The 22959-nt window shown below is 52.4% G+C and overlaps 3 protein-coding genes and 1 long non-coding RNA gene across 5 annotated transcripts; 3 read left to right on the top strand and 1 right to left on the bottom strand.

Moving 5' to 3' along the window:
- Window positions 1-2170: 2170 nt before the first annotated feature.
- LOC146762918 (olfactory receptor 52R1-like) lies at window positions 2171-4449 on the top strand. The gene has a single exon (XM_085510296.1). The coding sequence runs from the start codon at window positions 2171-2173 to the stop codon at window positions 3155-3157; it is 987 nt and encodes a 328-aa protein (XP_085366422.1). The 3' UTR covers window positions 3158-4449.
- A 1534-nt stretch (window positions 4450-5983) lies between these two features.
- On the top strand, window positions 5984-10625 carry LOC146762917 (olfactory receptor 52R1-like). The gene has a single exon (XM_085510309.1). The coding sequence runs from the start codon at window positions 8101-8103 to the stop codon at window positions 9046-9048; it is 948 nt and encodes a 315-aa protein (XP_085366435.1). The 5' UTR covers window positions 5984-8100; the 3' UTR covers window positions 9049-10625.
- Window positions 10626-13928: 3303 nt separating this feature from the next.
- LOC107308607 (olfactory receptor 52K2-like) lies at window positions 13929-18165 on the top strand. 2 transcript variants are annotated; one of them, XM_085510303.1, is made up of 3 exons: window positions 13929-14041; window positions 15593-16014; window positions 16132-18165. In XM_085510303.1, exons 2-3 carry the CDS (start codon window positions 15617-15619, stop codon window positions 16580-16582), a joined length of 849 nt encoding a protein of 282 aa, XP_085366429.1. In that variant the 5' UTR covers window positions 13929-14041; window positions 15593-15616; the 3' UTR covers window positions 16583-18165. The 2 variants fall into 2 exon arrangements, with proteins under 2 accessions (XP_085366429.1, XP_015708097.2); XM_015852611.3 differs by having other exon boundaries at window positions 15593-18165.
- On the bottom strand, window positions 16726-19157 carry LOC146762916 (uncharacterized). Its single transcript, XR_014932327.1, has 2 exons — window positions 18073-19157; window positions 16726-17079 (listed from the first exon to the last, which is right to left on the bottom strand). It is a non-coding gene; the product is annotated as an uncharacterized LOC146762916 (long non-coding RNA).
- Window positions 19158-22959: the final 3802 nt, after the last annotated feature.

Genomic DNA, 22959 nt, shown 5'->3' with positions numbered 1-22959 from the left:
TTAGCAGTGACTTCCCCCAGCACCCTCAGCACCCGTGGGTGCATCCCATCAGGACCGGTGGATTTATGGATGTCCATATTGCTTGACTGGTCCTTAATGCTGAACTTATCAACCGAGGCAAACTCCTCCTTTATTCCCACTTCCTCTGGGGCTTCAGGGCTATGGGGCTCCTCAGGACAGCCTCCAGCACTATGGACAAAGAAGGCATTCAATAACTCTGCCTTCTCTGCACCTTCTGTCACCAGGGCACCCACCTCATTCGTCAGGGGGCCTACATTGCCTCTAGTGCTAGTTTTATTTACAATATCTCTGAAGAAGCCCTTTCTGTTCTCCTTGACTTCTCTCATAAGGTTGAATTCTAAGGAGGCCTTGACTTTTTGACTTCCCTCCCTACACCCTCTGACAACAGTCTTGTTTTCCTCCCAGGTGGCCAGCCCTTCCTTCCAAGATCTGGACGCTCTCTTCTTCCACTTGAGCTTGCCCAGCGGTTCCCTGTTTATCCATGCAAGTCTCCTGGCTCCTTTTCTTGACTTCCTACCTGTTGGGATGCTCTGATCTTGAGCTTGGAAGAAGCAGTCCTTCAATGCTAACCAACTGTCTTGGGGCCCTCTACCTCCAAGTACTCTGTCTCACGGGATTTCCCGTAGCAATTGCTGGAAAGGATCAAAGTTGGCCCTACTGAAGTCCAGTCAGCTGAGCGTGCTGATTTCATCCTAGGGGGATGGGATGCCTCCTGGTCTTCATCAGTACCACAGCGCTGCCCCACCAGTGCAAGCCCAGTTACAGCCACATTCCCATTCAAATCCAGTTCAAAGCTCTCCAGAGGAGTCCCGTTAATTCCCGTCCCAGAACACTTTTGCCCTGGGAGATAAACCTCTCCCATGTATTACTGTCAGGACTGGTGTCTTAGAGAACCAGCCGTTACCAAAGAATCCATAGCCCTGCCTGCAGCACCAGTCTCAGATGACAAAGAGTCACAGGAAGCCCAGCATGGCACCCAGGGGACATGACCCTGATGACCTGAATGAGTCCCTTCCAACCCAAACCATTCCATTATCCAATACTGTGTGGACAGCACAAAAACAGCACAGGGAGGCACAATGAGCCCCAATACAGAGCAAGTAACTCAACACACTATGGAAGTGACTGCAAGAAAACAGCCATAAAACTGACCAGAGTTTTAGACCAAAACTGTACCACAGACTATGAGCTCATCAGCACTGGGGTGATTAAAAGTTGACTTTTGTTTCTTTTGCTCTCCCTAATTACATGTTAATTGGCGGGGGAAATTCAGAACTCTCTGCTAAGATTTACCTGGCAGCTTATAAATATCTCCTGGTCCCCACAGTGCCCAGTCCCTGCCTGGAAACCTGCAGAAGGCGGGTGAGTATTGAGGGTTGGGGCAGAACTTGACTGGTCCTGAGGCTCTCACTCCCCCTGGTAATGCCTTGCCCTCCCTTCTTTCTGCTGCCTGCACTCTGCCATTGAAGTGGCCACGGCCCCAGGATGAATTCTGAAGGCTCTTGCCAGGTCACCAGCACTGCCCTGTCTGTGCTGCAGGGCTTCTCAAGCAACCCCTTTTCCCCACCTATGGGGAGAAAGCCAGGAGCTGAGCCGTGTTCAGGGGCTGAGTGAGCTGCAGTGTTTGCAAGAGAGGAATGGGCTCTGCTGGAGCACTGCCTTTGAGGGGGGTTCTCCAAATCCCATAGCACTGCCTCAGCGTTTTGCTCTCTAACTGGGTGTTTCTCACCCACTGCAAACACCCAGTGCCTGTGCTTACAGAAGCAGGCAGTGCTTCAGAACAAAGCTTCTGCAGAGCTGTGGGTTGTTGCTAATGACTTCGCATCCTCTCTGTGCCCATTTCCAGGTGTACTTTGGTATGCTGTGTATCTGCATCAGTGACAATCCGTTTTGCTTGCTCCAAGAGCACTCAGTACAGTGGGACAGACAAGGACACTTGTAGGTGGGAACTGACAGGATGTTTGTGGGAGAAGTGCTGTCCTGGACCAGTGCGAGCAGCTGTCCCAGGGCTGGCTCTCTTGCACTTCTGAAACCACCGCATCTCCCCACAGTCTCTGCTTGCTGCTGACCACATCATCTCGAGGGCAGCTGGGTGATTTATTACAGGCTGTAAGAGCCCTCGGGGTAGGCAAGAGACAAGAAGGGCTCCATGTCTTCTGTGAACTCCACCGGCTCCTCCCAACCCCCCACCTTCTTCCTGCTTGGCATTCCTGGGCTGGAGAAGGAGCAGTTCTGGATTGCCTTCCCCTTCTGCATCATGTACGTCATAGCTGTGCTGGGGAACATCATCCTTCTCATTGTCATCAAGACAGAGTCAAACCTGCATGAGCCCATGTACCTCTTCCTGGCCATGCTGGCCTTCACTGACCTGGTCCTCTCTACATCCATGTTGCCCAAAATGCTCGCCATCTTCTGGTGGGGCTCCAGGGAGATTGGTTTTATTTCCTGCCTTGTTCAGTTGTTCTTTGTCCACAGCTTCACCGCAGTGGAGTCAGGTGTGCTCATGGCCATGGCCTTGGATCGCTACTTTGCCATTTGCCATCCCCTGCGGCACTCCAGCATCCTCTCCATGCCAGTGGTGGCAGCTCTGGGGAGCCTGGTGCTGCTGCGTGGAGTCCTCATGGTGAGTCCTGTCTGTTTCCTGCTACGTAGGAAGGACTTCTGCCATCATCGTGTCATCTCCCATTCCTACTGCGAACACATGGCCGTGGTGAAGCTGGTATGTGAGGACACCAGAGTCAATGCTGCTTATGGACTCTTTGTGGCTTTTGCAGTGATGGGATTTGACCTTGCAGTGATCGCTGTGTCCTACACTATGATCTTGAGGGTGGTACTGAAGCTGTCAGCCTCCAACACACAGCTGAAGGCCTTTAATACATGTGTATCCCATGTCTGTGTCATCCTTACATTTTATGTCTCTGGCCTCTTCACTTTCCTCGCCCACCAAATTGGACACAACGTCCCTCAGCAGATCCATATATTGGTGGCCAACCTCTACCTTCTGTTGCCTTCCGTGTTAAACCCCATCATTTATGGGCTGAGAACCAGGCAACTCAGGGACAAAATCGTTGTCTTCTTCCAGCAGAGGGGAATCGGATTTGTGTCTGTGTCACAAATGGTTCTCATTATCTACTGATGACTTTCATATATTTGAACAGTTCGTGCTGTGTCTCTTTGTTCCAGGAAATACCCTTCCTCAGTTCATGGAGTACATGGAGAGCATTCTTGCTCGATTTTCTTTTCCTTTCACTGTGAAATTAAAGATGGTGGAAAGGCTTTCAAATTGGCTTTTACACTGTTGGGAATTTTCACTCTGTTTGCATCACCAGGTGCAGAGGAGATCTCCAATGTGGCCCGGCACTGCTCGAAGCTCTCTGTGTCCACGGCAGCCTTGACAACGGGAGCTGCCCATGGGGTGGCTCTGCTCCCTGCTCTCTCTCCCTCAGCTTTAAACCAGTGAAGAGCCAGGAATATCATTGCAGATGGTCATCAAATTCACCCGCCATTTGTTCCTTTACATCTGTCAAGTCCATCCTGTAGCCTGCAGACTGCATTTGGCCTGTATGATGTAGTGGTTAGGTTTATCCTCTGCCACCATCCATCATGACAACAGCTCTTTCCTGTCAAGTAGCTCTGGGTGCACATCCATCCCTCAGCAACAACCCAAACTTCAGCCCAAGACCATTCCTCTTCACTCAATACAGACCCAGCAAAGAAGTTGAACACCTCTGCTCTGCAACTTTCCACATCATGACTTGCACTGGGATGGCATATGCCAAGAGTCCAAGAGTGCACTCTGCAAACTTGTACCACAATGAACACGTGCACACAGTGCTCTCTGTATTTTGAGGTAAGTGCTCCTTTTCCAGGTCATTATATTCAAACACCATGACAGCTCGTTCTCCCAGGTACCTTTCTACATGGTGTTCCATGGTCCAAAGATGTTTCTTGACCTTCTTCTTTCCAGCAGAGATGGGCTTGCTAGTTATGTGAAGGTTGGGGGCACCTTGGGATTTAGCGATCACGAGACAGTCGAGTTCAGGATCTTGTGTGGAAGAAATAAGGCAAAAAGTAGAACTGCTGTCCTGGACTTTCGTAGATCCAACTTTGACAGTTTACAGGACCTAATTGGAGGTGTCATAGGCTAGAGTGCTATAATGTAAAGAGGCTCATGAGAGCTTGGAACATTTAAACAGCACTTCTTCCAAGCTCAAGATTTGTGCATCCATGAGAGAAGGAAATTGGGGAATGGAGGCAGAAGACATGGGTGGATGAGCAAGGAGCTCATGGAAAAGATTACAGGAAAGAAGAAGGTTTATGAGAGAAGGTTTAGAGTGGTCAGGAACTGGAATAGCCTGCCCAGGGAAGTGGTGGAGTCGCCATCACTGGAAGTGTTCAAGAAGCTTCTGGATAGGGAGCTAGGAGATATGGGTTAATGGATTTCTGTAGGTATGGTAAAGGGAGGACAGTTGGACTAGATGATCTTATAGGTCCTTTCCAACCTTGTGATTCCACAATCCTATGAAATGTAGAAAAAGTGCCCGTCCTTTTGGGATGAGTACGGGAGTGTTGTCAGGGTCTGTAGGAAGTGAGAAGGAAGGCTAAAGTTTAACTGGAGCTAAAGCTGGTGGAGAAGATATAGGATAATAAGAAGGGATTTTTTTTCTTTTTTTTTTCTTTTTTTTTTTTTTCCTTTTTAATGTATGTTAACAGTAAAAGGAAGAAAAGGGACAATGAGGGTCCCCTGCTTAACAAGGGAGATTTCCTGGTAACCGTCGATGCTGTAACAGGTGGAGATGCTGAACGCGTTACTTGCTTTGGTCTTCACTTCAAAGACGGCCCCTCAGCATTCCTGGACACTGGAGGGGAGAGAGAGAGTCTGGGAAACTGAGAGCTTCTCTCAGGTTGAGGAGGGGGTGGTCCCAGAGAGTCTGGGTGGGGTCACTGTGCACAAATTCATGGGACCCGATGGGATGCATCCACGTGTGCTGAGGGAGCTGGCAGAGGTGACTGCTGAACTGCTCTCTATCATTTCTGACAGGTCATAGAGAACTGGAGAGCTGCCTGAAGATGGAGGATAGCCTGTGTCACTGTGGTCTCCAAAATGGGCAAGAAGGAAGATCCAGGAAGCTACAGTCTAGTCAGTCCCACCTCTGCCCCTGGAAAAGTGATGGAACAGCCTGTTCTAGATGACATCTGCAAGCAACTGGAAGAGAACAAGGTCATCAGGAATAGTCAGGATGGACTCACGAAGGGAAGATCCTGCTCGACCAACCTCATAGCCTTTTGTGTTGGCATCATTGCCTGGTTATATGGAGGGAGAATAGTGGACATCATCTACCTTGACTTCATCAAAGCTTTTGATACAGCCTCCTACAACATCCTGGTACTGAAGCCGATAAAGTGTGGGATAGATGAGTGGGCAACGAGGTGGGCTGAGAGCAGGCTGACAGGATGAGCTCAGAGGGTGGTGACTGGCGGTGCAAAGTGTGGTTGGAGAGCTGTGAGCAGAGTTGCTCACTGGGGGTCGGTGATGGGTCCAGTGCAGCAGAAGGCCTCAAAGATGATGAAGGGCCTGGAGCATCTCCCCTGTGAGGAAAGGCTGAGTGAACTGCGTCTTTTTAGCCTTCAGAAACTAAGATTCAGAGGTGTTCTTATTCATGTTTGTAAAAATCTGAAGTGTGGGAGACAAAAGGACATGATGAACCTATTTTCAGTGGTCTGTGGGGACAGGACAAAGGGAAGTGGCTGTAAATTGGAGCACCAGATGTTCTGCACCAGAATGCAAAGGAACTTCTTCACAGTGGGGATGACGGATCACTGGACCAAGCTTCCCAGGGAGGCTGTGGGTTCTACTTCTCTGGAGATACTCTAGACCAGTCTGGACACCCACCTGTGCACCCCACAGCATGGAGCCTGCTTTGCAGCAGGTTTGGACTAAATGAGCTCCGGAGGTCCCATCCAACCCCTACAGTTCTGTGGTCCTGCGATTCAATCATTTCCTGGCTGGCACAGACTTTCCTGTGCAGATGCCTCTCCTTCCGCTCGGACAATAATTACATCCAGCGAGGGAAGGACGGCCCCTTTTTACAATGATGTCGACAATATTCCTATTCTTAATGAGGGGTCCCTGCTCACTGGCCATTCTGCTCCCTCAGTCCACTCTGTTGGCCACATATTCCCAACAGTGGAGCATCCAGCAGATAAAGGGTTCAACTGGACACCGCCTGAAAAGCTTTCACAGAACTTGCAGCTCAGTCAGGGAAACATTTTGGGTGGTTACTGACACTTCTGTGATATTTGCCTCTTCTTGTTGATCTCTTCCTTTACCTTGAGGATGGCCATGCAATGAAGTAGCCTTCCTCATCCTCTTCCTCCTTGCTATCTGAAGGTTCTACCCCAATTAAGCAAGACTACATTTGCATCCTTTGTTTCATTTGAAGAGCAGGGTGATAGCTTGTCTTGGAACTATGGTACGGCTCCATGGCCTGTGACAGCACTTTGGTCAGACCAGAGAATGGAACGTGTACTGTGACAGCCCTGGGCTTCTCATGGGAACTCATTTTAAATGAGATCCAGAGGCATTTTCCTACTTTTCAGGGTTCTCCATTTCGTTGAATTGCATTCTGTAGAGTTCAGCAGCAGTTACCAAGAGAAAAAATCAGGCATACAGGTCAGGAGATCTCAGGAGAATACCGTGCAGGATTGTGAAGCCATAGACTGGGCTGTCTGAGCTGTCTGTGGGCCCCAGCTGTCTCCAGGAGTAGGAGAAAAGACCTCAATTCACAAACAAAAGGCAGGAAAATAGGGAAGGGTTGGGATAAGGAGAGAGATGGAGCGGAGGGTGGGAGCATGGTTTGCACACGGATGGAGGGAGGACAAGGAGTCACAGGAGCCCAAGCATGGCACCCAGTGGGCATGACCCAGATGACCTGAATGACTCCCATCCAACCCAAACCATTCCATGATTCCATACTGTGTGGACAGCACAAAAACAGCACAGGGAGGCACAATGAGCCCCAACACAGAGCAAGTAACTCAACACACTATGGAAGTGACTGCAAGAAAACAGCCATAAAACTGACCAAAGTTTTAGACCAAAACTGTACCACAGACTATGAGCTCATCGGCACTGGGGTGATTAAAAGTTGACTTTTGTTTCTTTTGCTCTCCCTAATTACATGTTAATTGGCAGGGGAAATTCAGAACTCTCTGCTAAGATTTACCTGGCAGCTTATAAATATCTCCTGGTCCCCACAGTGCCCAGTCCCTGCCTGGAAACCTGCAGAAGGCGGGTGAGTATTGAGGGTTGGGGCAGAACTTGACTGGTCCTGAGGCTCTCACTCCCCCTGGTCATGCCTTGCCCTCCCTTCTTTCTGCTGCCTGCACTCTCCCATTGAAGTGGCCACAGCCCCAGGATGATTTCTGAAGGCTCTTGCCAGGTCACCAGCACTGCCCTGTCTGTGCTGCAGGGCTTCTCAAGCAACCTCTTTTCCCCACCTATGGGGAGAAAGCCAGGAGCTGAGCCGTGTTCAGGGGCTGAGTGAGCTGCAGTGTTTGCAGGAGAGGAATGGGCTCTGCTGGAGCACTGCCTTTGAGGGGGGTTCTCCAAATCCCATAGCACTGCCTCAGGGCTTTGCTCTCAAACTGGGTGTTTCTCAGCCACAGCAAACACCCAGCGCCTGTGCTTACAGGAGCAGGCAGTGCTTCAGAACAAAGCTGCAGAGCTGAGGGTTGCTGCTAATGACTTTGCATCCCCTCTGTGCCCATTTCCAGGTGTACTTTGGTCTGCTGTGCATCTGCATCAGTGACAATCCGTTTTGCTTGCTCCAAGAGCACTCAGTATAGTGGGACAGACAGGGACACTTGTAGGTGGGAACTGACAGGATGCTTGTGGAAGGAGTGCTGTCCTGGACCAGTGCGAGCAGCTGTCCCAGGGCTGACTCTCTTGCACTTCTAAAACCACCGCGTCTCCCCACAGTCTGTGCTTGCTGCTGACCACATCATCTCGAGGGCAGCTGGGTGATTTATTACAGGCTGTAAGAGCCCTCGGGGTAGGCAAGAGACAAGAACGGCTCCATGTCTTCTGTGAACTCCACCGGCTCCTCCCAACCCCCCACCTTCTTCCTGCTTGGCATTCCTGGGATGGAGAAGGAGCAGTTCTGGATTGCCTTCCCCTTCTGCATCATGTATGTCATAGCTGTGCTGGGGAACATCATCCTTCTCATCGTCATCAAGACAGAGTCAAGCCTGCATGAGCCCATGTACCTCTTCCTGGCCATGCTGGCCTTCACTGACCTGGTCCTCTCTACATCCATGTTGCCCAAAATGCTCGCCATCTTCTGGCGGGGCTCTGGGGAGATTGGCTTTATTTCCTGCCTTGTTCAGTTGTTCTTTGTCCACAACTTCACCGCAGTGGAGTCAGGTGTGCTCATGGCCATGGCCTTGGATCGCTACTTTGCCATTTGCCATCCCCTGCGGCACTCCAGCATCCTCTCCATGCCGGTGGTGGCAGCTCTGGGGAGCCTGGTGCTGCTGCGTGGAGTCCTCATGGTGAGTCCTGCCTGTTTCCTGCTACGTAGGAAGGACTTCTGCCATCATCGTGTCATCTCCCATTCCTACTGCGAACACATGGCCGTGGTGAAGCTGGTATGTGAGGACACCAGAGTCAATGCTGCTTATGGCCTCTTTGTGGCTTTTGCAGTGATAGGAGTAGACCTTACAGTGATTGTTGTGTCCTACATTATGATCCTGCGGGTGGTAATGAAGCTATCATCCTCAGATGCACAGCTGAAGGCCTTTAATACATGTGTATCCCACATCTTTGTCATGCTAACATTTTACGTCCCTGCCATATTCTCCTCTCTCACCCACCGTTTTGGACACAGCATCCCTCAGCAGATCCATACATTGGTGGCCCACCTCTACATGCTGGTGCCCCCCACGTTAAACCCCATCATTTACGGGGTCAGAACCAAGCAACTCAGGGACAAGATATCTGTCCTTTTACAGCAGAAGGGAATCTGACCCATGTCTACGTGCCATTCACTGAGCGTGTAAGTATTAGCAAATTCTGGTAAATTTATGGAGTGAACTCTCTGACACCTTATTTTGAGAAATACCCCTTTTGAATGCATGGTGTGCATGCAAAGCATTCCTGTGGAAATCATAGAATTACCCAGGTTGGAAATGACCTTGAAGATCATCAAGTCCAACCGCAGCCTAACCAGTACCCTAACTCTAACAACCCTCCACTAAATCATATCCCTCAGTACCACATCCAAACTGGTCTTAAACACATCAAGTGATTCAGCCACCTCCCTGCAGAGCCTATTCCAGAACTTAACTACCCTTTCTGTAAAGATGTTCTTCTAATATCCAACCTAAACTTGCCCTGGCGCAACTTGAGGCCATTTCCCCTTGTCCTGTCACTTGTCACTAGTGAGAGGAGAACTGCCCCACTCACACCATAAGAACCTTTCAGGTACTGAAAGAGGGCAATGGAATCACTGGAGTTTCTTTTCCTTTCACTGCGTGATAAAAGACAACATAAAGACATTCAGTCTGACTTTTGTGTTACACCTCCCAAAATTCAGATTCCTGGATGTTAAAATGCTTTCACTATTGGCAAATAAATATTCTTCATATGCAAATAGTTCCAGTCTGACTCCTAGACATGAGTGTCTCCAAAAGACCTGCCTGTTGCAGCCCTCCTTATTGGAGGCTGGTGACACTGGATGTCACTCAGCAGGGCCTGGCTCCATCCTCATGACATTCACCCTTTACACAGTTAAAAACATCAGTTAGTTCACCCCTCAGTCTCCTCCTTCTCCAAGCTAAAGAGACCCATCTACCTCAGCCTCTCCTTGTAAGGGAGATGCTCCACTCCCTTCATCATATCTGTGGCTATGTGCTGGTCTCTCTCAAGCAGTTCCTGGTCCTTCCTGAACTGAGGGGCCCAGAACTGGTAACACTATTTCAGATGTGCTCTCACCAGGGCAAAGTAGAGGGACAGGAGAACCTCTCTCGCCCTACTAACCACTGCCCTGCCAACACACCCCAGGATACCATTCTTGGCCACAAGGGCTCACTGCTGGCTCATGATCCCTTTCCCAAGTGTTGCTCCCCAACAGATCACTCCCCAACCCATGCTGTTACCTGGAGCTGTTCTTGCCCAGATGCAGGATTCAATAGTTGCTCTTGTTGTATTTCATTACATTTCAAAATTAAGCATTCAAAGGAGGGCAACAAAGCTGGTGAGGAGTCTGGAGCACAGGCCATATGAGGCTGAAAGAGCTGGGAATGGTCAGCCTGGAGAAGAGGAGGCTCATGGGAAACCTTATTGCTCTCTATAACTTCCTGAAGGGAGAATCATAGAATCATACAATCATAGATTCACAAGGTTGGGAAGGACCTTTAAGATCAATTAGTCCAGCCATCCTCCCTTTACCATACCTACAGAAAACTCCTAACCCATATCTCCTAGCTCCCTATCCAGACACTTCTTGAACACAGGCCGAGATGGCTACTCCAACCACCTCCCTGGGCAGCCATTCCAGTGCCTGACCACTCTCTGAGAGAGAAATTTCCTTCTTAGGTCCAGTCTAAACCTCATCTGATACAACTCGTGGCCATTTCCTCGGGTCCTGTTTGTTGCCTGCCAGAAGAGACCAAGCCCCTCCTCATCACAGCCTCCCTTCAGGACATTGTAGAGTGCAGTGAGGTCTCCCCTGAGCCTCCTCTTCTCCAGGCTGAACAATCCCAGCTCCCTGAGCCGCTCCTCATAAGACTTGTGCTCCAGACCCCTCACCAGTTTATTTGCCCTTCTCTGGACACGTTCCAGGGCCTCCATGTCTTTCTTGCAGTGAGGGGCCCAAAACTGAACACAGTACTCGAGATGTGACCTCACCAGAGCTGAGTACAGAGGGATGATCAACTCTCTGCTCCTGCTGGTCATACTATTTCTTATACAGGCCAGGAACTTTTGGCCTTCTTGGCCACCTGGGCACACTGTCGGCTCGTGTTCAGATGAGCATCAACCAACACCCCCAGGTCCCTTTCCTCTTCACAGTCATCCAGCCACTCTGCCCCAATCCTATAGCACTGCATGGGGTTATTGTGGCCAAAGTGCAGGACCCAGCACTTGGCCTTGTTGAACCTCATCCCATTAACCTCAGCCCAGTGATCCAGCCCATCCTGATCCCTCTGGAGGGCTTCCCTACCCTCAGGTAGATCAACACCACCTCCCAACTTGGTGTCATCTGCACACGTACTTAGCTTGCACTCAACTCCCTCATCTAGGTTGTCAATGAAGATATTAAACAAGATGGGCCCTAGAACTGACCCCTTGGGAACACCACTTGTAACGGGTCACCAGCTGGACTTAACTCCATTAACCACTACCCTCTGGGTATGACCCTCCAGCCAGTTCCTTACCCAAAGGAGGGTTCACCTGTCTAGGCCACGGGCAGCCAGTTTCCTCAGGAGAATACTGTAAGAGACCGTGCCAAAGGCTTTGCTGAAGTCCAGGTAGACTACATCAACTGCCTTACCCTCATCTACCAGTCTGGTCACCCAATCGTAGAAGGAGATGAGGCTGGTCAAGTACAACCTGCCTTCCATGAATCCATGCTGGCTGGGCCTGATCCCCTGGATGCCACGCACATGCCGTGTGATCGCACCCAAGATGATTTGCTCCATTACTTTACCTGATACCAAGGCCAGGCTGACAGGCCTGTAGTTCCTGGAATCCTCCTTACGGCCCTTCCTGTAGATGGGAGTCACATCAGCAAGCCTCCAATCCCCTGGGTCCTCTCCAGTTAACCAGGAGCGCTGGCAGATGGTGGAGAGCGACTCAGCAATCACCCCCACCAGCTCCATCAGCACCCGAGGGTGGAGCCCATCTGGTCCCATGGACTTGTGACAGTCCAGGTGGAGGAGGAGCTCTTTAACTGTCTCCACCTGAATCACTGCGGGTGTATTACGCATTCCATCCCAGACTTTCAGATCGAGGCATGAAGTGCCCTGAGGACAACTGTTCTGCCCATTAAAGGCAGATGTAAAGAAGGCGTTGAGGACCTCAGCCTTCCCCTTATCCTCAGTGGTCACATTCCCCACTGCCTCAAGTAAGGGGTGGACACTTCTTTGGTTCTTCTCTTACCACTGATATATTTGTAAAAAGATTTCTTATTCTCTTTTACAGCCATGGCCAATCTAAATTCAAGCTGGGCTTTTGCCTTCCTAACTTCCTCCCTGCATACCCAAGCAACCTCCTTGTAGGTTCCCCAAGTAGCCTGTCCCTGCTTCCAGAGGACATAGACTTTTTCTCCTGGAGTCTCAACAATAGATCCCAGTTCATCCACACTGGTCTTCTTCCCCTATGGTTCGCCCTATAGCATTCAGGGACAGCCTGTTCTTGTGCCTTTAAAATTTCCACCTTAAGGAGCATCCAGGCTTCTTGGACCCCTTTACCCTTAAGGAGCAACTCTCCAGAAACCCCTGCAACAATCGTCCTGAACAGGTCAAAGTCCGCCCTCTGGAAGTTCAGGACAGCAGTTTTGTGCTCACCCTTCTGACATCTCCAAGAACAGAAACCTCTACCATTTCATGGTCACTCTGCCCAAGACAGTCCCCTGCCTTCACATCACCCACCAGTCCTTCACTGTTAGTGAAGAGCAGGTCTAGCATGGCATCACCCCTGGTAGGCTCACGTACCAGCTGTGTAAGGAAGCATCTTCCACCTACACCACAACCCTCCTGGACTTCTTCCTCTGTGCTGTGTTCCATTTCCAACATACATCAGGGAAGCTGAAGTCTCCCAACACAACAAGTGCTGGCGATGGCACATCTTCAGCAAGCTGTTTGTAGAATGTGTCATCCATCCATCCATCCTGATGGGGCGGTCTAGAACAGTCCCCACCAAGGTGTCACCCCTGCGGGCTTTTCCCCTGATCCTTCTGAAGAGCTTGTACCCATCCATCACAGCACTCCAGTCATGGGAGCTGTCCCACCACATCTCAGTGATAGCAACCAGGTCATAGCTTGCCTAACACACAGTCCCTTCCAGCTCACATTGCATTGGTGTACATGCACTTCAGCTGTCTGCCTCACCCCTAGCTCAACACTGTTCCCCTGGGCTCATCTCTTGTAAGCCCTGTTTCATCCCCTTTCCCCAGTTTAAAGCTCTTTCGATAAGCCCCACCAGCTCCTGCGCTAGGATCCATTGGCCTATTTGAGAAGGGTGGGTTCTATGGACAGACAGCAGTCCAGGGGCTGAGTAAACTGCCCCATGGTCAGAGAACCCAAAGTTCCTGGTTTGACAGCATCCTCTGAGACATTTATTCATCACTTCTGCTTTCCAGGCCTGCTCCATGTCCAAATCCACCTGGGTGCCGTGCTGTGCAGCAGCCATAGGGATCTGCTTCAGAGGTTGGACTGGGGGATCTCCAGAGGTCCCTTCCCACCGCTGTGGGTCTGGGCTCTGTGACTCATGCTGCTGCCTCACTTTCCCATCTCCTTCAACCAGCTGAAAAACAAGCGAGATGGGAGGGAAGAAGGTGGGCTTGTGCTGTGTCCCCCTGGCACTAAGCAGAGCTCACTGCGGACCCCCAGGAGGACTCGTGCCCTTGCAGGACTCTCTGGGCACACACACAGGAGCTGAGCCAGCAAGGGAAATGGCAGCCGTTGGGGACTGCCTATGAGAAATCAGTTCAGCCTCTCAATTAGAGAGAAGACACAGATCAGGAGTTCAACTAAAAGCAGAAACTGTTCACTGAAAAAAAAATAATAAAGAAGTTTGTTTCTGTTTCTATAATGAGCTGAACACAGCGCACACTGCCCCAGGGGGCTGGGGTAGGGAGGGAGAGCCGGCGTGCGGAGGGCTGTGTCTGGAAGGTGTGATAAAGTGTCACAGGAGGGCACGGGGCCCGTCTTATCAATGTGAGGGCTCTGCATCCAGCAGCGATGGAACGGCAGAAGGGGCTCCGCTGTGATGGGGAAGAGCTGAACTACAGGAAAGGAGGTTGGTGGTGCCCAGGGGCTGCAGGCAGCGATCTCAGTGTATTGCAGATGCAGCACTGATTTTTTGTGAAGTTCTGCTTTCCAAAACTGACAAAACTTAAAGGGAGAGGGAAATTAGGACAGGGAACCGCAGGGAGCACCGAGAGCTGCTGTGAGCAGTTTGGCTGCCGGGAAGCACTGCGCCCTGCATGGCCGGGATGGGGACACGGCTGGGACAGGAGCTGCAGCCACAACACTGAATGGGGCAGAAGAGGAGTGGGGCACAGGCTGGGACCTCCTGCATATTGGGAGCCTTTCAGTAGGGAAACCAGATGAAAGCAGATGGAGCCATTCACCCTCTGCACGAGGAACAGACAAGAGCAGCAGCAGGTCTGTGTACACCGCACGTGTGTCCCCATCCTGCCCTAATCTGGCTCACGCAGGCACTGCCCCAAGGAGACATCAGACAGTGCTGTTATCTGCATAAAGCCCAGCCTGACGTCAGCGCCCGCGCGCTGCCCGAGCGGCCAACAGGAGATAGGGCCAAAAGAGAATTACAGAACTGGAATCGAGTTAAGCCTAATTCAATTAACAGCAATCAGAGGGAAATAGCTCTTGTCAAACAAACCTGATTTGGTTTTCTGATGAGATGGGAAGCTTGGTTAACCTGTGTGTGTAGGGTCCAGCTGGGATGGCACTGAGCTGAGAGGCAGCAGGGGAATGAGGGCAGAATGGGACGAGCGAGGGGCATCAAATGAAGCTGCCAGCCCCAGCACCAGCACAGGTGGTGATTCTGCAGGTGCTGCAGTGCCTGGCTCTGGGCTGGGAGCTGCTCTGTGCTGCTCTCATTGGGTTCCATATGAACAGTGCAAACTGTGTTTCAGATGGCGAGGGGAAAGGCAAAGTCACGCAGAGCAGACCTAGAGATGGACAGACCTGAGAGCAGTGGGCAGCACCTCAGGGACCCCAAAGGCAGTGCAATGTTGGATGCACAGGGGGGAAATAGAGGTTATATTTAAAAGAAATAAATGGCCATCTTGTAGCTGTGTGGATAGCACACAGCAAGCTAAGCCATGCTGTGATTCAGTTCCCTGGGTCCATCCCTGCAAGACACCCGAGGGCAGGGCATGGGGCTGTGAGCACCGATGGAGCTGTGAGTGTCTGTGCACTGCAGGGGGTGGAACATGGTGGCCTTCAGGGGTCCCTTCCAACTCAACCCATTCTATGAACTTACTATGATGGGAAGTGCCCCTGTGGCCAAAGGCAGGACAGGGGGCTCCAACTGGAGGGAGCAGACAGGTGAGGGAAGAGTGTGGTGATAACGATGGGGATAGGAGCACCTGGGGCACATGGCACCGGCTGCTGCTCCAGACGTTGTTCCTCTGGCTGCAGTTCCTCTCTCAGCTCATGGACACTGCAGGAAGCACCGACCACAACGTTGGTTTAAAACCTGCCTGTGGGTAACAGGTTCTGAAGGGTTTTCCCCACACGGGGTGATGCTGAGCATATGAGTGGTCATTTCTGACCAAAGAAATGGCAGCAAAAGCCCAAATTTTCTGTCTGTGTGTTGCAGGGAACTAAAGCCAGGAGCTGTGCCATGTCAGTCCCCAGCCAACCCAACACCACTTCTTTGCCTTTCCTCCTGACGGGAATCCCTGGCTTGGAAGATGTCCACATGTGGATTTCCATCCCGTTCTGCTTTATGTACATCATGGCCTTGCTGGGGAATGGCACGATCCTGCTTGCTGTGAGGCTGAACAAAGCTCTCCACGAGCCCATGTACTATTTCATTTCCATGCTGGCTGTCATTGACCTCATCTTCACAACTGCTGTCGTTCCCAAGATGCTGGGTGTATTCTGGCTGGGCTCCAGAGAGATTGCGTTTCAAGCTTGCTTCACCCAGATGTTTTTCATCCACACCTTCACTGCCGTGGAGTCGGGTGTGCTGCTGGCGATGTCCTTCGATCGATACGTGGCCATCTGCAACCCCCTGAGGTACGTCAGCATCCTGACCAGCGCACGGACCACGCGGATAGGGCTGCTCTCTCTGGCCCGGGGAGCTGCCGTCATGACGCCTTTAATGTGCCTCCTCACCAGCTTACCCTACTGCAGGGACAGGGTCATCCCGCACTCCTACTGCGAGCACATGGCCGTGGTGGAGCTGGCATGTGCCGACCCATCTCTCAGCCATCTCTACAGCATCGTGGTGGCAACGCTGCTGGTGGGGATGGACTCGGTGTTCATCAGCTTCTCCTATGGGATGATCCTCAGGTCGGTGCTGAGGCTGCCATCCCGCGCAGCACGTTTCAAGTCCCTCAGCACCTGCGGGTCCCACGTGTCCGTCATCCTCCTGTTCTACATGGGCGGGCTCCTCTCCATGTACCTGCAGATGTTCTCTTTTGGTTTGGCACCTTACGCCCAAGTCCTGGTGGCTGATCTCTATCTGACACTCCCTCCCATGCTCAACCCGCTCATTTATGGCATGAAGGTGAAGCAGATCCGGGATGGGATTTTCCGGCTGCTGGAGCGGTTGCCAGGACTCAGGTTCTCAGATGCTCACTGAGGTGGTGCAGATGCTGAACCAGCCCAGCAAACTGCTGCCCCTGCCTTGTGCTCCGTATGTCAGTGTGTGCAATGAACTGACCCCAGCACTGCCCATCTTTTGGCAGTGACTGTAAAGGGAACCTGGGCCAGGAGACAGGAATGGGATATACAGGAATATTTCATTTCAGGAAATAGCACTGCTTGCTAATTCTGCAAAGAATTAGCCTGTGAGTTAAACCTGCTCTGGAGAGAGGGCAGGCTAGGCAAGAAACGAGGAAAAGAAAACAGCTCCTGTAAAACATAGTACTTCCATCCATCTCTGCTCGCTGCAGTGCCTGCCCCTGGTTCCTCTGGACTCACCCAGCTCTGCAGAGCCCTGGCCACGCTCTGATAGCAGCAAACAGACCTGAGCCTTGCGGACCAGAGGAGCGCTGTGCAGTGCTGGGCTGCTCCTCCCTGGGGGTTCTGCACCGCTCCTGGTTGAGCTGCACAAGGTTCCTGCTGCCCATCTCTGTGCTGCAAGGGGGAACCAGGCAGAGAACCATGGAATCATTAAGGCTGGAAAAGCTGCCCAAGTCCCACCCTAACCCATCCCCCTGGCCATGCCCCATTACTCCCAGCTCCCCCAGCCCCGGGGCTGAAGACTCCCAAGGACTGAGCCCCTTCTTCATTCACAGCCTGCAGGATGAGCTCAGTCACCGCCAGCAGCAATTGATAGACACATCATGGCACCAATTACCCTCGTGACACCTCCAACTATTAATTACACGTCACACATTCATTTGTCATTTCTCCTTTGCGTGCAACATCCAAAGCCAACAACAGCTTAACCTCATGGCTGCTGGACCTGGTTGGATCCCCATTGGGTTCTGCTGCTCACAGTCGGCCCCTGAACCAGCCCTGTGCTCTGCTGTCCCTTTGAATCAGTGTGTTTTAACCCCAGCCAAGTCAGCACTTCCCAGCAGCACATCTCACATCACACGCAGCCCTGGGTGGGAGGTGAAGCACTTTGGAGGTGCTGTCCAGGCTGGGGCTGCAGGGTTTGGACACCAAAGAGGTTTTCTCCTTTCACCTCTGCATTTTCAGCCCCTGGCACTGGGGATACAGGAAGGTACCTTTAATCTTCACAGACTTCTGAGAAGTTTGGGCTCAGCTGTTGTTTGTCACACATCACAGCCAGGTGCCAGGGGACACACAGCCCCAAAACACACAGAGGGGACAAACTGCTGCAGGGAATGGAGGCATCCCAGAGCCACCAACGTGCCCTGCAGAGCTGGGCTTAAGGAGGAGGGGTGAGGATGGGGGCTGGCAGCACAGAGCGGGACCTGCAGGCCGGGGCTCCCATCGCAGTGCAGTGGGGATGTGGGCTCCCCCCACACGCAACCACCAACTCTCAGCTCCCCCCAATAAAGCAATGCAGGATCCCCAGCACAACGGCAGCGCCGCTAATTGGCCCCACCAGCAGCAGCCACCAGTAATCAGCCCTCCTGTGACCCGTGCTGTAATTACCATCCAGCTCGTTAGCGCTAATTGGGCCTCTCCCAGAGAAAGAAACCTAGCGGAAAAAATATATATAAATAAACAAAGTTTAGTTGTGTTTAATTTTGACTTGTTCAAAAGCTCGGAACGAAAACAATTAAGCCCCAAAGCACAACAATGGATGCTGGTGTCCCCAGGGCGAGGGGACAGCACGGGGCTGATGATGGCACGCAGGCAGATCCAGCCTGGTCCCTCAGCAGGCTGTGCTCATCTCACATCATCACAGCGTTCTGATGCTCCATAGCAAAACCATGTTCCTGGCTGATAGTGGGGTCAGAACACGCTTCCCCCCAGGGGAGCTCCCACTGTGGGGCTGTGGGGACACAAAGGGGGTGGCATGGGGGCAGCCCCAAAGGCTCGTGCTGAACATGGACCATTTCATGGCTCTTCCAGACAGCAGCACCACAGCCAGCTCTTATCCTTCTGCATCCCCAGCACTGCTGTGCTGAGCATCCCCAAGCTCCCAGACCCGCTGGCTCCCGACCCTCCTGGCCGGACGGCAGCGCTGCCATCAGCCTGCATTATAACAGCCCTGCACTGCCATCAGCCTGCATTGTAACAGCCCTGCACTGCCATCAGCCTGCATTATAACAGCCCTGCACTGCCATCAGCCTGCATTGTAACAGCCCTGCACTGCCATCAGCCTGCATTATAACAGCCCTGCACTGCTATCAGCCCGCATTATAACAGCCCTGCACTGCCATCAGCCTGCATTGTAACAGCCCTGCACTGCCATCAGCCTGCATTATAACAGCCCTGCACTGCCATCAGCCTGCACTGTAACAGCCCTGCACCGCCATCTGCCTGCAGTGCCATTGCCCTGCAGTGTCCCCTGCCTTGCAGTGCCATTGCCTTGCACTGCCATCTGCCTGCAGAGCCGCAGCCCTGCACGGCCACCTCCGCATCGCTCCATCCTTCCAGCTCTGCCTCCTCCCATCGCTGTGACGGGGAGCTGACACTCCGGATCGGTGGCGTTGCAGGGAGATCGCAGCGCAGAAAGCAGCACCGCAAGGAGGTGCCACTGCGGGAGGATGGCAGTGATGAAGTTGTGCTGCAGGGAGGCAGCAGTACAGGTGATGTGTAGGAAAGCTGCAGGGGGTGGCAGTACAATGGGACCCCCCCCCACAGGATCCACGGGACCCCCCTCTGTGTGGGTGCTGCCCTATGGGGCCGTGAGACTGCAGCACCCAGAGCTGGAAGCAAAGCAATGGGGAGCTGTCAGGGCTGGGGTTGGTGGTTTCAGAGAGCAACGGGAGGCGTTTGTTCATCTTAAATCCTCAGAGGAGAATTAATGAGCGCCTGCCTGGCACTGAGCAGCAGCAGGAAAAGGAGCACTGATGGCTTCTTCCAGCCACGCAGCTCTGGGGCTGTGTGTAGGAAGGGTCGGGCTCAGGCCTCTCTCCTCCTTCCCTCCTGACTGTGCAATGGAGGGAGGGGGTGCTTACAAACCCCTGCCCAACCAGGACCTGTTTTTTGCCCAGGCTGTTCTCAGATGTGACTCATCCAATAAATGACAGCTGGCACATAGAGTGGAATGGGGTATAACCCACCGAGGGTTGATCCTAATGACTCCTGGCCATGGGAATGGGCCCAGCCCAGCAGCCACAAGGCAACTCAGGAGGAGCCTGGGCCTGCCAAGGAGCAAGGAGCAGAGTGGTGGCATCAGGCAGCACCAGTGAGGGGCACACGGGTGGGTGCTGAGGCTCAGGAGCAGCCAGGTTTGCTGTGCACATTAAGGGCCTCATCTCACCCTGCAGGGGCTGATAAGATCAGCCAACAGCCCACGGCTGGGAGGTGTCAGCAGGATGGAGGGACATCCAGACCTCCTCCTGACGGCCAGATTGTCAGTGACAGCCTTATTTGTACCAGGGCAGGAGCTGCAGCCCTTGCTGTGAACAGCCTCGAGGTGTCCTAATTAATAAGGCTGCCTGGAGCATCCCCAGTGACTCACAGGCTCTGAGTCCTGTGCTGCTCCATCCATCCCTCGCAGAGCAGGGCTGTCACCACGGCAGCGCTGTCAGGAACCCCAAAGAGACCCTCGTGGGGCCCAGCCCACACGTGGCCATGGGGGAACATGTAATCCTGCAGGAAACACGGCTGCTTTCCCTTCCAAAACCCTACATGTGATGCTGTGAAACCCAGCTGTATTTTTAGCCTCCAGCACCGTGCTGGAAGAGTCCTCAGATAACTCCTTCCCTGCCCCTGGGGCACAGCAGGGCTCTGGGTACAGCTGCACACAGAGATCCCAAGCTCAGGATGGGCTTTGATTGTTGGCCATTGCCAAAGCACCGCAGGGAGCACAGCAGCAGCCCCATGCTGCAGACAGCCCACCTGGAACACTGCAGACAGCCCACCTGTAATAATACTGCAGACAGCCCACCTGGAACACTGCAGACAGCCCACCTGTAATACTGCAGACAGCCCACCTGGAACACCCAGGGCCTTGTCAAGTTCACTGTCAGTCTGTTCCGAGCCAGCAGCCACGAGCAAGTGCAGAGGAGCCCTGTGTGAAGATGTAACAGCTCTGTGCAGATAGCAGCCACTCGTCACCATGGAAATGGAGCCCTGAACGCATCCTAGCAAAGGAGGAGAGCAGGCTTTGATGGCGTGAAGTTAATTGTAAAGGCAGGTCAAAGGAAAGGAAAGCATTAAGAGGAGACTGTATGTACCCAAACACACAACTCCCAGCTGCTCTGGACCAGCTGAACACTGTCGAGCTCTGTGATTTCCTCTCCGTGCTCAAACCGCCCCTACAAGCATCCAACAGCCACACAGATTGAGAGGAAGGATTCAGGCTGCCCAAACAGCCTCCCTGCACAGGAGGGAACAGCACACAGCCTGTGCCCAGCAGGGCAGAGCAGCACAGAGGCTGGGAGCTGTGGCTGTTGGGTGCTGCATCTCACAGCTTTCCCTATCCCAGCCCTCAGCATTAATAGCCCAAGTCAGACGGAGATAACCTGCATTTACAATGGCAGTGCCTGCCAAAACCTGCAGTGAACAAAGGACAAAACACACAGAGCTGCTCGTCCCAAGCTCTACTTATTCACCAAAGGCACCTGCGCTTGTATAGCACACAGCTACTGAGTGTGCTTCAGAGCCACAAGCAGATACTTCTGCTCCAACACAGAGCAACCTGAGATCTCTGCTCCTTTCCTGGGTCAGACATGGATCTGCGTTTAGAAGTGGGCTCAGGGGCTGCAATACTCACCCATGGCCAGGATGCTGCAGGCATCACGCAGAGCTCAGTGGGCTGCTCCAAGCCTTCCGATTCGAGTGGGTGGAAAGCAGCAGTGGGATCTGGGCAGAGACACACACAGCTTTCTGGCTGCGGCTTCAAAGGCTTTGGGTTCTTGCTGTGTATTGTTTTTCCTTTTGAAAGAAATGTTTTGGTCACAGAATCCACTCAAAGAATCACACAGGCTGGATAAAGACCATCAAGATCATACGTGAATCACTCAGGTCTTGATAACCACAACCAACCAAGGGGAGGTGGGAAGGAGTGGGACCACACAGCAGAGATCTCGAGCAGGGAAAACATTGTCCTCAGGCATGAGGAAAACACTGCTGGGGTGAAGAAGGGAATAAGCAGTGGGGTGGACAAGAAGTCAGAGACTTAAATAACCCAGGCAGGTCCAGCTCAGGCTTTGGAAGATGAATGCTGGGCAGAGATGTAGGCACTGGTCTGTGTTTTCCATCTGATATTTCTCGACAGCATCAACAAGAAGTTCATTGGGTACTTTCTTTAGCAAGAATGCAATACATTCCAAAACACCTATTTTAAAATAGGAACATCAGACAAGGAGAGCCCTGAGGGGGAACCGCGAGCTCCGTGCTTTCCCACTGCATTGCAGCTGCAGTCGAGAATCACGGTTACACTTGGCTGCCTTAAATGAAGACACATCAGCTCAAACACACGTAGAGGCAATGAAGAAAGGCTGGGAGGTGAGAGCTGCAGCAGCTCGGTGTGGCTGAGCCCCAGCACGAGGGCTGCACTCACCCCAGGGCTGGAGCAGAATTCAGATCAGTCTCATTGGGAAGTGGAAGTGAAGCACTGCACACAGACCTGGTGATCCTCAGCTCTGCACGATGCAGCTGTGGGCTCAGCACCAGGTTTGGGCACTAATAGAAATGGAGAGAACCCAGATGAAATCAATAAGAAAATAGATACAATCGAGATCGATAAGAAAATAATGGTGCACAGAATGAATGGATGAGACTGGGTTGGCTTCTCAGAGCAAGGAGGGAGCTGGAAGGTGTAACAACCCCCTGCTGGTGGGGGGCAAGGAGGGATCTGTGTCTCTCCATGACTGCCAAGGGAAGGTTGCAGAGCTGAGCTTGCAGCACCAATAACTCAGCTGGGAATCTGGGGAAGCTCTGAGTGACAGCAATGAAACATCCCTACCCCTGAAGTAGCTCCCTTCAGTCTTTGCACTGGACGTTATCCAGATGGGTTTGGATGCCTCCAGGAAGGAGACCCCCACCTCTCAGGGCAGCAGTGCTGGAGCTCTGCCTCCCTCACAGCACAGATGGAACCCCCTGGGCTGCAGGCTGTGCTGGTGCCCCTTGTCCTGGCCCCATTCCCCCACCCTTCAGACACAGGGCTCACTGCTGGCTCATGGTCACCTACTGTCCACCAGAACCCCCAGGTCCTTCACCACAGAGCTCCTCTCCATCAGCTCAGCCCTGACCTGTACTGATGCTGCAGTTGCTCCTTCCCATGTGCAGGACCCCACACTTGTCCTTGTTGAGCCTCACTGGGTTCCTCTCAGCCCAACTCTCAGCCTCTGACAAAGAAGTAAACCTGGACATTGTTTCTGGCAGAAAACAAAACATATATAAGCATGCTGGGAATAAATC

This window comes from Coturnix japonica, chromosome 1, assembly GCF_054131305.1.
Source record: "Coturnix japonica strain WE chromosome 1, WE-NBRP24, whole genome shotgun sequence".
NCBI lineage: Eukaryota > Metazoa > Chordata > Aves > Galliformes > Phasianidae > Coturnix > Coturnix japonica.
This window is presented reverse-complemented; position numbering and strand designations above follow the sequence as displayed.

Bases quoted from the DNA above. Each gene is read 5' to 3' on its own strand.
- LOC146762918 (XM_085510296.1), top strand. From the start codon at position 2,171: ATGTCTTCTGTGAACTCCACCGGCTCCTCCCAACCCCCCACCTTCTTC.
- LOC146762917 (XM_085510309.1), top strand. From the start codon at position 8,101: ATGTCTTCTGTGAACTCCACCGGCTCCTCCCAACCCCCCACCTTCTTC.
- LOC107308607 (XM_015852611.3), top strand. From the start codon at position 15,617: ATGTCAGTCCCCAGCCAACCCAACACCACTTCTTTGCCTTTCCTCCTG.